The following is a 14,238-nucleotide window of genomic DNA, read 5'->3' on the forward strand; positions in this document are numbered from 1 at the left end:
ATGCCTTTCAGGGCCCCTGTACCTAATTTTTTCACGGTACTTATTTATGAAAATTTTCAAATACACAGAAAAGTTGGTAAAATTGTACTCTGAACAACCATATACCCACCACCTAAATTCTACACCTAACAATTTACTATATTCGTTTTATCACATACCTATCCATCTATCTATGCCTCTTTCTATCCATTAATTCATCCTAATTTTTTACACATTTAAAGTAAAATTGCAAACATCAGTAAACTTCATTCCTAAACACTTTAGCATTTAAACCATTAACTGGAGTCAATTCCTCTATGTTTTTTTTTTTTTAAGGGGGGTGGAGAGGTAAATTTTCCATTTTGTAAAAACCACACATCTTATACCATTTGATGAGTTTTGACAAATGCATACATATGAGTAATCCAAACCCTTATCAAGATAATGAACATTATCATCACACCAGAATGTTCTGTTATGCCCAATTTATCTCTCCCCTCACTCCTTTACAATTCTGATTTTCAGTGCATTTTTAAGGTATAATTGATACATCGTAAATTACAAGTATTTAAAGTGTGCAGTTTGGTAAGATTTGACATATGTATACACCCATGAAACCATAACCACAATCAAGATAATGAACATATCCATCCACCCGCAAATTTCCTCGGGCCCCTTTATAATCATTCTTTCCCCCTCACTCCTCCCTCTAAGCAATCAGTGATCTGCTTTCTTTTTGCTTTGCTTTTCTTTTTTAATAACCATGGCCTGACGATGACCTGCTTTCTGTCTCTAGAGATTAGCTTGCATTTTAAAATTTTATATAAATGAAATCATATGGTATGTAAAACATTTGCCTTCTTTCACTCAGTATATAATTGTTTTGAGATTCATCCATGTACTTGCATATATTCATAATTTATTCATTTTAATGTTGAAAGGCATTCCAATGTATGGATTTAATATAATTTCTTTATCCATTCATCTCTTGATGGACATTTGAATTGTTTATAATTTTTGACTATTAAGGCTGCTATGAAGTTTATCTGTTTTTTTTTTTTTTTTTCTTTTTTTGACACAGAGTCTTGCTCTGTTCCCTGGGCTAGAGTGCTCACACTCACAGCGACCTCAAACTTCTGGGCTCAAGTCATCCTCCTGCCTCAGCCTCTCAAATGGCTGGGAATACAGGCAAGCACTACCACACCCTGTTAAGTTTTTTCTTTTCTTTTTTTTTTCAGTAGAGACGGGGCGGGTCTCAATCTTGCTTAGGCTGCTCTCGAACTCCCAAGCTCAAGCGATCTTCCCGCCTCAGCCTCCCAGAGTGATAGGATTATAGGCATGAACCACGTCGCCCAGCCTAATAACTGCTTTAAAATCCTTGTTGGCTGGGCATATATAACTTTTGTAAGTTGGAGACAAGATAATAAATTTCTAGCTTGTGTGTTTATTCTTTCCCTCCTAACTATAAATTTGGGCATGAAGGAAACCAGAATATGATACCCTGAAATATGCGTCTTTGACATAAAAATTATTTTTGCACTGAAGCCAATTAAGAAACAGCAGAGGAAGAGCTCTCTTTATCCCCCTTTTCTGCCTAAAGACAGGATATAAATTACCAGAGTAATCTGCAAACAAACTTTACTCCATTCATTTCTTCCCATAAATTTAACTTCCATTGTTTCTCACCTATGGAAGCCCAGAATTGCTTTCCTTTGTCCTATCATTTCTCCACAAATGTATTGTTTTGTTGAAGATGCTATACAAGCCAGAGTTTGAAGCCACTGCTTTGAGTTACTTTTCATTGAGATTTCTCTTGCTTTATATGCACTGTACATGTTAATAAACCTATTTTTCTCTTCTTAATCTGCTGGAAAGGAAAAATTATATTTCCTTTGACAGCCAGTAAGTGAATCTATAAATGAATATATACTTTCAGAACCATTTAGAAATATTCTGTATATTTTTAAAAGAAAAACTGGGCCGGGCATGGTGGCTCACGCCTCTAATCCTAGCACTCAGGGAGGCCAAAGCAGGAGGATCGCTCGAGGTCAGGAGTTCGAGACCAGCCTGAGCAAGAGCGGGACCCCCGTCTCTACTAAAAAATAAAAAGAAATTATCTGGACAACTAAAAATATATAGAAAAAATTAGCCGGGCATGGTGGCACATGCCTGTAGTCCCAGCTACTCGGGAGGCTGAGGCAGAAGGATTGCTTAAGCCCAGGAGTTTGAGGTTGCTGTGAGCCAGGCTGATGCCACGGCACTCTAGCCGGGCAACAGAGCAAGACTCTGTCTCAAAAAAACCACACATAAAAGAAAAACTTTAGCAATTAAATTTAACAGTTTAATTGAGCAAAGAATGATTCAGCAGTAGAGCAGCCCCCAAAACCAGGGTAGGTTCAGAGCGACTCTGGGGCTGCCACAGGGTGATATAACATTTATGGTCCCATAAAAGAAAGTGAGGTACAGAAACAGCTGAATTGGTTACAACTCAGTGTTCGTGTTATTTGAACATGGTTTGAACAATTGGCCACTTGTGATTGGCTTAAACAGTGTGATTGGTACAAGAGTAGGTGACAGGTTACAGTTCATTACCTATGGAGGGAACTTTTCAGCCAAACTTAAAATATGTAAGGAGGCAACTTTGGGCTAAACTTAATGTAACAACACTTTTCACTTGGTAGACCTTGGTGTTGTCCAAATTTCTTTTACCATGTGATATATTACCTACTAGGTTTTTTTTAATTCCCACAAGCCAGGGATATTAGTTTTTAACTAAAATTTTTTTCAAAGAATTACTCAGTATTTGATGATGATGTACTTGTGTATTCATTAGCATGGAAAGCAATTCAAGATGTATTTAAGTTTAAACACCATCTCATCTATATCTAAATAGATGAAGATTTTACACAAAGTTAATGACTTCTCTGGCTAGAGACAATTTTTCTTTTTTGCTTCTCTGCATTGTCTAATTTTCCGAAATTAAACATGCAATACTTATGTAATGATGGGAATCACTCAAAACTTTTTTCATTCTATTCCATGATATTAATATATCCGTTTGCTTATAGAAGAAAATACCTAGGCCGGAAGATCATTTGAGGGCAGGAGTTTGAGACTAGCCTGGACAACATGGGGAGATCCTGTCTCCACAAAAAATTTAAAAATTAGTGGGGCGCGAGCTGTGATGGCGCCACTGCCGTCCCGCCTGGGCAACAGAGCAAGAAGCAAGGCCTTGTCTCTAAAAAAAGAAGAAGACGAGAAAAGGAAAGAGAGAAAGGAAATAAAAGAAGAAAGGAAAGAAGGAAGGAAGAGAAAGGAAGGAAGGAAATAAAGAGGGAGGGAGGGAGGGAAAGGAAGAAAGAAAGAAAAGAAAGAAAAAAGAAAGAAGGAAAAGAAAGGAAGGAAGGAACGTCAGAAAATTCCTTTCTCCTCTGTAGCTCAGGGGAAGCTTCCGTAAATGTCCGGAAAAGTACAAGTGTTAATACTGGCTTTGGTGACAGGTTTGGAGGAGAAAAATATAGAAAAGTCAATATTTGCGGTATCTACGAGTGGATTATTTTTTCTTTAAAAAAAAAAAAAAAGACCCGCGGAAGCGCACGCAACGCACACGCGAAGGCGCTCGCGGCTGGGACGCGGCCCAGAGAGGGGAGGCGCGGGCCACGGGAGGCGGCGAGTGGCACTCAGGCCCCTCCCGCTGAGGTGACTCTGCCCAGGCTCAGCGGGCGGCCGCGAGGGCGGCTGGCCTCACGCGGAGAGGCGGCGGGCCACGCCACCAGGAACGCTAGACAAGAGACTTCCTCACTGAAGGTGGGTCGCTCCCTTACGCCGTCGTCCCGACGGGGCCGGGCGGAAGCGCTCAGGCACGCGGGCGGGGGGGGGGACGGTGGGGGGGGGGTCTGCGGTTTGGGGAAAGCGCGCGCGGCGACCCTGAGCGTTCGTGGTCAGGGCCCGTTGGCCAACCGCCTCGCTTCAAAGCGAGCGCCCCCAGTCAGCGTACGGGAGGGGCTCACAGAGTCAGAACACGGTGGAGGCCCCCAGGGCCGAGCCGCACCCTATGCCACGATCGCCCACACGACCGTGCACACCCCCTGTAGAGGGGAGCACGAGGCGTGCGCTCGCCGTCCAGTCCGCCACGCACGCCGTGGGGACACGAGGCAACACCCAGCCCCCGCGGCGCGGAAGGGCGCCTGTGCTTAATGCCTCCGCCCCCGACGACTCCGCGGGGATACACGCAGCAGACTTTGCAGCGGCGACCAGAGGGGGGCGCCGGGAACCGGGACGCCCACCACCGCTCGGCTTCGGGCGTCCCGGGGAACCCCCGTTGCGCTCCAGGGGCACCCCAACAGGGCTACGCAGACCCAACACCCCCGCACCGAGGGGGGCACGCGACGGGGCGGTGGAGGGGGCCCTCCCCGCCCCCGCCGCGGGGATGGGTGCCCGCAAGGCAACAACCACAAGGGGCCAGCGAGGGTTGCCCGCTGCGTCAAGAGGACTAGCGACCCCCGCCGACGCCACGAGGCCGAGGGCCGGGGAGCGAGGTCGGGCCGGATTCGGCACCCTGGCTTCCCTAACAGCGCCCGCGGGCAGAACGGGAAGGGCGGCCCCATTCGCCGGGGGGGGGGGGGGGGGGGACATCACCACAGCGATTCGATTATTATTATCTTTAATGGCTTAAAAAAACACGAGCTTATTATCTTACAGTTAGAAGTCTAACACAGGGCTCATTGGGGTAACATCTTCACATTAACAGGACTGCATCCCTTCTTAGAAGCCCTAAAGAGAATCCTTTGCCTTGCCATTCCCAGATTTTAGAACTCGTCCACATTCCTTGACCCATGTCCCTCTTTCTTTATCTTCAAAGCATATTCTGACCATTCTCTGTAGTCACAGCTTTCTCTGACTTTCAATTACTTATGCTCTTCTCTGATCCCAGTTTCACAGAAAATTGACAGCTGAGTTAATAAAATTTCGGCAGAGTGCAGTCTGTGCACATCGAGGTTTATTTTTAGATCTTCCTCCTAAAAGTGAGATTCCGTCTTTCAGCGAGATGCTTGAAAAATGTTTGCTGTCATGTGACGATTGTTTAGTAGAAAGCGATTTAAGGCAGTGGTTTGAGATTGAAGAGATCGTATAGGCAAATTCTTTTCTATGAGCTCTTCAACCCCATGAAGTATATATGAACGAGATTGTCCCGCACCTCTTCCCAGAAATTCTGGGGGCAATATTTTCAAATTATTCGATTAATTGCTAGCCTTTGGATAATACAGCTCCTTCACTAAAGCATAAGGGAGAAGCAGCAGGAACCACAGTTTTGATATTTTCATCTCTATTCTGGAATGGTACAAGAAACCTCACAACTTTTTCCCGCCCGAAAGTTCAAATAAAGAGCGCTAAAAATCTTTAACCGCTCTGCTCCATGGGGGCTGGGAGCAAGGTGATGGGCATTGATATCTACCAATGGTACGAGGCGTCTTTGCACGTGGTCCCACCCAGCCGTTTACGTACGATCAGCCAATGAGAGCATCGCTGTTTCAGTGAGCGGGCGACCCATGGAATAAGAAGAGAGGATATTGGCTGCCCGTTGGGGTTGCTGTCCAATAGGAGCAGGCCTGGTCCGTGGCTTTGGCGGCGAGCTCGAGCGCGTCCGGAAGCGGCAGTTGGCGTCCAGGCGTTTCGAGCTGTGCTGAGGTAACTACCGAAGCTTCGGCGGCAGGCCAGCCCGGCCGCTTCCCGCTGGCTTTAGGTGAGGTGAGCGCATGGTTCTCCCCAGGCTTTTGGCTTCTAGTTGTGGGATAACTTCCCCGGGCTTGATCCCTGGGTACGGAACCCAGGGACGCCGCATAAGGTGGGCTGCAGGTGGGCTTGGAACCCGGCTGTATGACGAGGTTCGGGCCCTCCGGGCGGCCCAACGGTCTGGACTGAGTGGCCCCGAACCCTGTTCTTTCGGAATTGTTGGGGGTGGGGGGATGGGGAAGGCAGGAACTCCGGGCGATCATGGAACAGACGGAGTTTGCCGTAGCCAAGCCTGCACGGGCCACGGGCCGGAGTCGGAGGCCTCCCGGCCTGCCCCTCCCCCACCCCCGAGAGCCTAGCTTCAAACTCCTCATCTGCGAATAATTGTTTTCACCATTCATCGCCGGTTACTTGCACCCCTTCAAGTTAACGGAAGAACTTAATTTTTATCCCAGCAACTCTTGTGAGGCAAATGCTTTTATTATCCTTGTTTTACCGGTGAATAAATTGAACAGAAAATTTAGGGAACTGGCCCGGCGCAGTGGTGCACGCCTGTAATTCTAGCACTCTGGGAGGCTGAGGAGGGAAGATTTGCTTGAGCTCAGGAGTTAGAGCCCAGCCTGAGCAAGAGCGAGAGCCCGTCTTTATTAAGAATAGAAAAATAAGCTGGGCAACTAAAAATACAAGAAAAAAAAATTAGCCAGGCGTGGTGGCGCACGCGTGTAGTCCCGGCTACTTGAGAGGCTGAGGCAGGAGAATCGCTTGGGCCCAGGCGTTTCAGGTTGCTGGGAGGTAGGCTGATGCCACGGCACTCTACCCAGGGCGACAGAGTGAGACTGTCTCCAAAAAAAAAAGTTTAGGGAACACTTCTAAGGTCCCCCCAGGTAGTAAATGACGGAGCCAGGGATTTGAACCGTGGTCTGCCTGACTCACCACTACCCTGTCTCATCCTGTTAATTAGGGGGAGGGGGGAGGTGTCGTCCCCGCCTGTTGTGGACATTGATTGAAACCTGAGTAACAAAACTTACTAAGATGACAAATGGGAGGTTAACATTTTTTTGGCTGCCGACACTCATGGCACTCATAGAAAATGGCGTTTGTGTAGCTTAGGACGACCAGCCCACGGTCTTTTGCTATAGGCACCTAGGGTTAGCTCACGCAGCTGGAACCCTCGCTCCAGTGCCATTTCGTAACTTTCTGCAACGACGAAAATGTTCTGTATTTCTCCTGTCCAGTATGATATCACACCTGCAGCGTGTGGGTTTTGTGCACTTGAAATATGACGGGTGCGACTGAGGAACTTAATTTTTAATTTTATCTAATTTAAATAGCCGCATTTGAGTAGTGGCTCCCTAGATTTTGCTCTTTGTGGTCCATTCCTGCTCTTTGTTTTCAGGAAGGCTGGTTTACTTGATGCCTCTGGGGTACAGCTAGAAGCAGCTTCCGCGTTATGTTGTTCTAAGACATAATTCTTGGGAGGCTGTCTTTGTACCCTAGAAACATGAAAAGCTTTAACATTGTTTTAGAGGCATAGTTAAGAATTTATTAGGCTTACTTGTGTACTTCCTTTCTTGGATAATACATTATAATTGGTAGGTTCTTCTGTAGAGCTCAAATCCTATAGATGTTTTAATGAAATATATAGTATATATGGTATGTAGTGCCTGCTATGTTTTTAGTTTGTTTTTGAAATGTGTAGAGGATACATTGAGTAGGTATTTAGCACCTGTTATGAACTTGATGCTGAGGATACAATGATGAATCGGGTTTAGATTCTGCTCTCTCCTTTCCTGCTCTAATTAGAATTGGTTGCTCTCTAGGCATAGGATGGGAGGAAGTTTCGTTTTTTAGTATTTAACATGCTGGAAAGTACAGATGATAATAAAGGAAGACTTGGCTATCTACCCACTACTCAGATCTAAAATCTTGACATTTGATATAATTGTTTTCAATCTTTTTAAGAAGAAAAAAATTATACGGTTGAAGCCCGTGCATATCCCTGCCGCGTCTCCTGAATTTGGTGTTGATCATGCCCAGGCGTGTTTTATGCTACTGTAAGTCCAGTAAGATAGTAGCATGGTTTTGCGTGTTTTTGTTTGTTTGTTTTTGTTTTTTTGAGGCAGAGTCCTGCTCCTCACCCTGGCTAGAGTGCCGTGGCCTCAGCCTCCCGAGTAGCTGGGACTACAGGCATGTGCCACCATGCCTGGCTAACTTTTCTATATATATTTTTAGCTGTCCATATAATTTCTTTCTATTTTTAGTAGACACAGGGTCTCGCTCTTGTTCAGGCTGGTCTTGAACTCCTGAGCTCAAAGGATCCGCCCGCCTTGGCCTCCCAGAGTGCTAGGATTACAGGCGTGAGCCACTACGCCCAGCCTGGTTTTGCATGTTTTTAAGTGTTCTAAAAATGGAATCATAGTGAATTTGTCTGCCACCTGTTTTTTTCTATTCAGTATGATTTTTGAAGAGAATTTACTGTTAGAGTTCTTAGTTGGAGGAGAGTTTATGGGTACATCTTGACCAGAGGTTTTGCCTTACTTTCCCTCCATTTTATGAGTACTCTTTTTCTAGTATTTTAGTTAATCAGATCTACTTGTTTGATCTTCTAATTTTATTATTCTCTTATTTGGCTGTCCTTTTATTCTACTTTTTCAAGAGTTCCTTGACTTTGTCTTCCAATCTTCCTTTTTTTTTTTTTTGAGCCACTGTGCCCACCCAGCCTTATCTTCCAGTCTTTCTATTAAATCTTTTATTTTGGCTGGGTGCAGTGGGTGGCTCAGGCCTGTAATTCTAGCATTTTGGGAGACTGAGGCAGGAGGGGGCATTGCTTGAGGCCAGAAGTTAGAGGTTAGCCTAAGCAACATAGTGAGACTCCCTCTCTACAAAAAATAGAAAAATTAGCCAGGCATGGTGGTGCATGCCTATAGTCCCACCAACTCAGGAGGCTAAGGCGGAGGGATCACTGGAGCCCAGGAGATTGAGGTGACAATGTGCTATGAGGTTGCCACTGTACGCTAGACCGTAAACAGACCCAAGACCCTGGCTCAAAAAAAAAAAAAAAGTCTTATTTTGGCTGTCATGTTTTTTATTTCGAAGAGCTCTTGCTTTCTGATTCGTCATTTTTTCCCCTAGCATTCTGTTTTTGTTTTATGGATATAGTATTGGTAAAATCTGAGAATTTTAACTAGTTTGGTTTGTAAGTATGGGGATTTTTTTTTCCCCCCCTGTTTCTTGCATTGTCTTCCTTTTTTCCCTCCAGGTTTTTCCTATTTGTCTCCTTGGTCTCTTTCTGTCATGTTGGGCATTTTCCTCAAATGTCAGTTGATGCTTGGCTGTTTGTTTTTGTTTTGAGAAAGGGTCTTGCTCTGTTGCCTGCCCGAGAGTGCAGTGATGTCATAGCTCACTGCAGCCTCAAACTCCTGGGCTAAAGTGAAGTGATCCTCCTGCCTTGGCTTCCCAAAGTGCTAGGATTACAGGCCTGAGCCACCAGTGGCCTGGGCTGTTTGTTCATTTTTAAGGAGACACCTCTAGAAAGTTGATTGGAAGCTCTGTATGAGCAGCTGAGCCTTACTAACTGGTAGGCTTTTACTGTTAGGTATATGTACTATATACCTATAGTACATTTTCTTTAGAGGGGTGCACAGCTATCAGTCTGTAAAGATCTTTATTTCTTGGACTGTTTTTTTTCTTCCCCCCCAGAGAATGGGAAGTATATATAAACCAGAATATTGTATCCTGGATTTGTGCAGGGGAAAGAAGCTGGGGAGAAGGGTTGGGAGTGTCTTACATTGTTCAGTTTGTAGACTTTCACTTAATCACTTATTTTCACTACTATGCCACTCTCCATCCTGGTCCTAGGACTGTCTGGTTCAAACCTCCAGTTCTCTCCAGCACAGGAGCAAGAAAGTTTTGTTTGTTTTTTTTGTTTTAGTTGGCTGATATTTGTTTGAATAGGAGACAGGCTGACTACTTCATAGGCTTTTAACCAACCCTCTTCTTCTCACCTCCATCTTTCAATGTTGCCTTTTGTGGTACCTGATTTCTACACTCCTGATAGTGGAAATCAGCTTGCTTCTCTCTCTTTTTTTTTCCCCCCCTAATTTATTTATTTGTAATTTTTTACTTTTTTTCCTTATATGTTAACAGTCATTTAGCTCTCAGCTTTCATTTGTTAGAAATCTATTCTGTTAGGTCTGTCTTAAAATGTATTGCGCCAAATCTTTTTTTTTTTTTTTTTTTTGAGACAGAGTCTCACTTTGTTGCCCGGGCTAGAGTGAGTGCCATGGGGTCTGCCTAGCTCACAGCAACCTCAAACTCCTGGGCTTAAGCAAACCTACTGCCTCAGCCTCCCGAGTAGCTGGGACTACAGGCATGAGCCACCATGCCCGGCTAATTTTTTCTGTATATATTTGTAGTTGTCCAGATAATTTATTTCTATTTTAGTAGAGACGGGGTCTCGCTCAGGCTGGTCTCAAACTCCTGAGCTCGAGCGATCCACCCGCCTCAGCCTCCCAGAGTGCTAGGATTACAGGCGTGAGCCACTGCGCCCGGCCCGCACCAAATCTTAAGACAGGACACTGGATATTAAGAAAGAGGTCCATCCCAGTCATTACAATCCAGTGCAGTTACTTTTCTTCCTGTGTGTACTCTGCTAGCGTGATTACAAAAACCAAGACATGGTACACTTTTATTCATTAAATTTTTTATCTTCTCTTATTATAACCATTATACAAACGAGGACAGCTTGCTTCTCAATAGCATACCTCACTCTGTTGTCCTGGGTAGAGTGTAGTGGTGTCATTATAGCTCACTGCAACGACAAACTCCTGGGCTCAAGTGATCCTTTTGCCTCAGCCTCTGGAGTAGGTGGGGCTACAGGCATGCACCACCACGCCGGCTAATTTTTCTATTTTTAGTAGAAATGGGTTCTCTCTCTTGCTCAGGCTGGTCTCAAACTCCTGAGCTCAAGCCATCCTCTCACCTTGGCCTCCCAGAGTGCTAGAATTACAGGTGTGAGCCACTGCACTCTTTGCAGGCACTTGAGTTTTACATTTTCAGCTCTACTAAGTAGTTACCAGTCCCCTTTATGGTCTTAAAAAACTGGTTTGTGTTTCTCATACTCATATTTTGTTTGCATTGGCTTATCTTTGTGTATTTATCCTTTTTTAGGCTTTTGTTATTGTTGTCGATGGGCTTTCAGGAATGACTGGAGAGAAAAAGATAAATGTGCTTCATCTACCATGTTACTAGAACTCCCTCCCTTTATTCAGCCCCCTCCAATCTGGCCTCTGACCTCACCACTTCAGGGAAATTGCTCTTTTTTAGGTCATCTTTAATCCTCACCTTGCTAACTCTGGTGGCCATTCTTTCCATCAATAGCACTTGACACTCTTAACCATTCCTTCCTTGAAACTTTCTTCTTCCAAGACACCACACTCCCCCATTTCCTTCTACGTCATAGTCTTTGTTTACTGGCTTCTCTTACTGTAACTGTTGTCCTCTTAATGTTAGTGTCTCTGGTTTTAGTCTTTGGCCCACTTCTGTCATTCTGTCTCTTCTTAGGTGGTTTAGTCTGCTACTGTGATTTTGAGAATCATGACTATTCTGAGGATTCTTAAAGCCATCTGCTCCTTCCATCTCCACTGCTACTACTCTTGACCGCTAGTCTGGACTCCTGTGATAGCCTCCAGACTGCGCCTAGCTTGCACTCTTGCTCCCCTGCAGTCCATTCCTAACACAGAAAAAACTCCTTACCAAGACTAATGAGGCCTTTAATGAGAATATCCTGCCCATCAACCAAACCCATGCTTGCTAGGGACCTACGCATTGATTTCCTTTTGAGACTTCTTGGCTTTTCATATGGCCAGCTTCTTTTACTCCTTCTCACTTCAGCTCAGTTTTCACTCTCAGAGAGGCCTCCCCTCAAAAAAAAATTGTGTCTTAAATGGTACCCTTTCCCCCCCAAAACTGTATGTCACAATCTATAATTTTCTCATTTGTTTATTGACTTATCCCACTTGCTGCAATGTAAACCCTATACAGTGTCTTGTCTGTCTTTGCCTCTGAGGTGTCTGACTGCATAACAGGTGCTTAACAGGTGTTGCACTCCCATTTCCTCATAAGTCAGATGGAAATAAAAGTGCTTACCTTACTTCAAAAAATAATGAGGGGCTAAGTTACACTGATGTGCTTTGGAAACTAGGTGGTGGTTTTCAAACTGAAGTAATGGAATTAAAGATGGGAAACAATTAAAGGGACATCTAGGTGCTTATTAAATATTTGTTGGATGGACTAACGTAATGGGATTCGGAGATGAGGAAACAAAAATAATGAAAGGGATAGGGTAAAAATTTGTTCAGCTTGGAGATTTGGAGAGATTAAATTTCTGTAATGTTTTGAGTTTGTAACTGAGTTAATTTTGCAAGTGTAAAAAATGTCCTTTTTCTGCTTATCTTTTGTAACTTTTGATGCTGGTAAAGATGAATATTGCCTGCTAAAATTAGATACAGCATTATAGGTATTCAATTTTGGTAAATGTCCATATTCAGGCTGAGACAAAGAACTGCAAGTTGTCTGAGAGATTACTTTCAAACCTAATAGTTCAATCCCCTTGTTTTATAGATCTATTTTGGAAGATATTACTGTGACCACAGGACTTAATGTTTTCAAAGGACAAACTAGAAAACTGCTTATATACATAGGTTTGTAAGACTAAGGAAAAAAACTGCCTATAAGTGTTTGTTATGAAGAAAAAAGTCGATTACCAAACACTTCTGACTTAACTAAAATCTTCTCTTTGAGGTTCTCATATTGGCTAAGAAGGATCTCAAACAGAAATTCAGAAAGACTGTATATATGCTCATATCAACTATATAGCATCTATTTCACTAATAACTTTTTACAAATACTGTTTCTCCAGTGATGGCTCATGAAACAGTGGAATATGAGCTTCAGATGCAGTTGGACCATCATGCTGCAGAACAACCAGCTCCTGCTGAAGTGGCCAGCAGCCAGGGGGTCCTGCCTCTGCTCCAGCCTGTCCCTGCTGAAGTGGTCAGCAGCCAAGGGGGACCACCCCTGCTCCAGTCTGCTCCACAGGTGTCCATTGACCTGACAGAGGAAGACGAAGAGGAAGAGGTGCTCTTAGGTGAAGAGCGTGTGGAGAACATCAATCCAGGAGCTTCAGAGGAGCAAAGGCGGGGATCTGGTGCTACCCACACCATCGAAGCACTTACAGTGGAGTCAGTGAACAGCGTCATCAGTGGGCTGCAGACAATTCATGGCATGCTGGAATTCCTGAGACCTCGACGTTCAGGCCAAAATGTGGGGCCAGTGAGACCGAGGAGGAGGAGGGAGTCTACCTCACTGAGGACAAGAGTTAGAGGGTCTCAGAGGACAGTCAGTGCCAGGTAAATATATGTATAAGTCATGTGATTAGTGCCATACTAGGAATGATGAAACTCAGGCTCTGGTCTGAGTGCTGCCAAGGACTGGCAGCATGACTTTTGGCAAGTCAGATAACTTTGCTGCATCCTCATTTCCTCATAAATCAGATGGAAATAGAAGTGCTTGCCTTACTTTATAAATTGACGGGATGAGTTATACTGATGTGTTTTGAAAACTAGGTGGTAGTTTGTTGGCAACAGTTTCTATAGAGGTTGGCTTTTCTCTCTTTGTTTCTTTTTCTTTTTTTAAGGGACGATGTCTTGTTCTGTCACCCAGGCTGGAGTGCAATGACATGATCATAGCGTGATACAGTCTCCAACTCCTAGACTCAAGTGATCCTCCTATGTCAGCCTCCCAAGTAGCTGGGACAATAGGCATGTGTCACCATACTCGGCAATTTTTTTTTTTTTTAGAGACAGGGTCTTGCTATATTGCCCAGGCTAGTCTCAAACTCTTGGCCTCAAGTGATCCTCCCACGTTGGCCAGCCTCCCAAAATGCTGGGATTATAGGCATGAGCCATGGCACCCAGCCAAGGTTGGTTCTTTTTCAGATCATTTATGTCTTGTCCTCCAATAAATATTTCTTGCAAGTCCACTCCACTCACCCAGGATTCGTTGTTCACTGGCACTCCACTTAGAGGCGCAATTAAATAGGCAGGCTGGATTGAGAGAAGCCTTATGAAAAGTGAAATATAAATTAATTTACATCTTAGCTAAGTAGTTAGGAAACCTTCCAGCCCTCCACCTGAAAATGTGTTGTAGAGTTGAAAATAATTTTCTTTCACAGTCTTTGGTTTGAACTTGCCTCTTAAAGGACTTAGATGTCAAGTCTTCACAGAGTTATTTATGAAGAATAGCAATTATCTATGCCCTATCCGTTTTTTAACTTCTTCCTGGTTTATTTAAAATACCTCATTTCCCATTTGGCCTTCTGTTTCTATGTTTAGAGATTTAATTCAACTTCTGTATTTTATATGTGAAGGAAACTTGGACCCTGAGAGAGGGCTTTGCGCGCGGTCTCATGGCTACTGCACAGAGAAGTTTAAGCTGGTATTAGAATCTTGGTCTGACTCATTTTCT

General features: G+C 44.2%; 1 protein-coding gene and 1 non-coding gene across 5 annotated transcripts in view; one reads left to right on the forward strand and one right to left on the reverse strand.

Moving 5' to 3' along the window:
- The first annotated feature begins 3,666 nt into the window (after positions 1-3,666).
- The window catches only part of RFWD3 (ring finger and WD repeat domain 3), a 41,817-nt gene continuing 31,245 nt past the window's right edge, over positions 3,667-14,238 (forward strand). The window contains exons 1-2 of one of the 4 annotated variants that reach the window (XM_045533956.1): positions 3,667-3,786; positions 12,632-13,121. In XM_045533956.1, the coding sequence (XP_045389912.1) occupies positions 12,634-13,121 (488 nt within the window). In that variant the 5' untranslated portion in view covers positions 3,667-3,786; positions 12,632-12,633. Of the gene's footprint in view, positions 3,787-5,624; positions 5,728-12,631; positions 13,122-14,238 lie in introns of those variants that run through there. The other 3 variants (XM_045533955.1, XM_045533954.1, XM_045533957.1) reach the window with 3 other exon arrangements.
- LOC123625526 lies at positions 10,266-10,451 on the reverse strand. Its single transcript, XR_006730533.1, has one exon. It is a non-coding gene; the product is annotated as a small nucleolar RNA SNORA81 (small nucleolar RNA).

The sequence above is a fragment of the Lemur catta genome, chromosome 20, assembly GCF_020740605.2.
Source record: "Lemur catta isolate mLemCat1 chromosome 20, mLemCat1.pri, whole genome shotgun sequence".
Taxonomy (NCBI): domain Eukaryota; kingdom Metazoa; phylum Chordata; class Mammalia; order Primates; family Lemuridae; genus Lemur; species Lemur catta.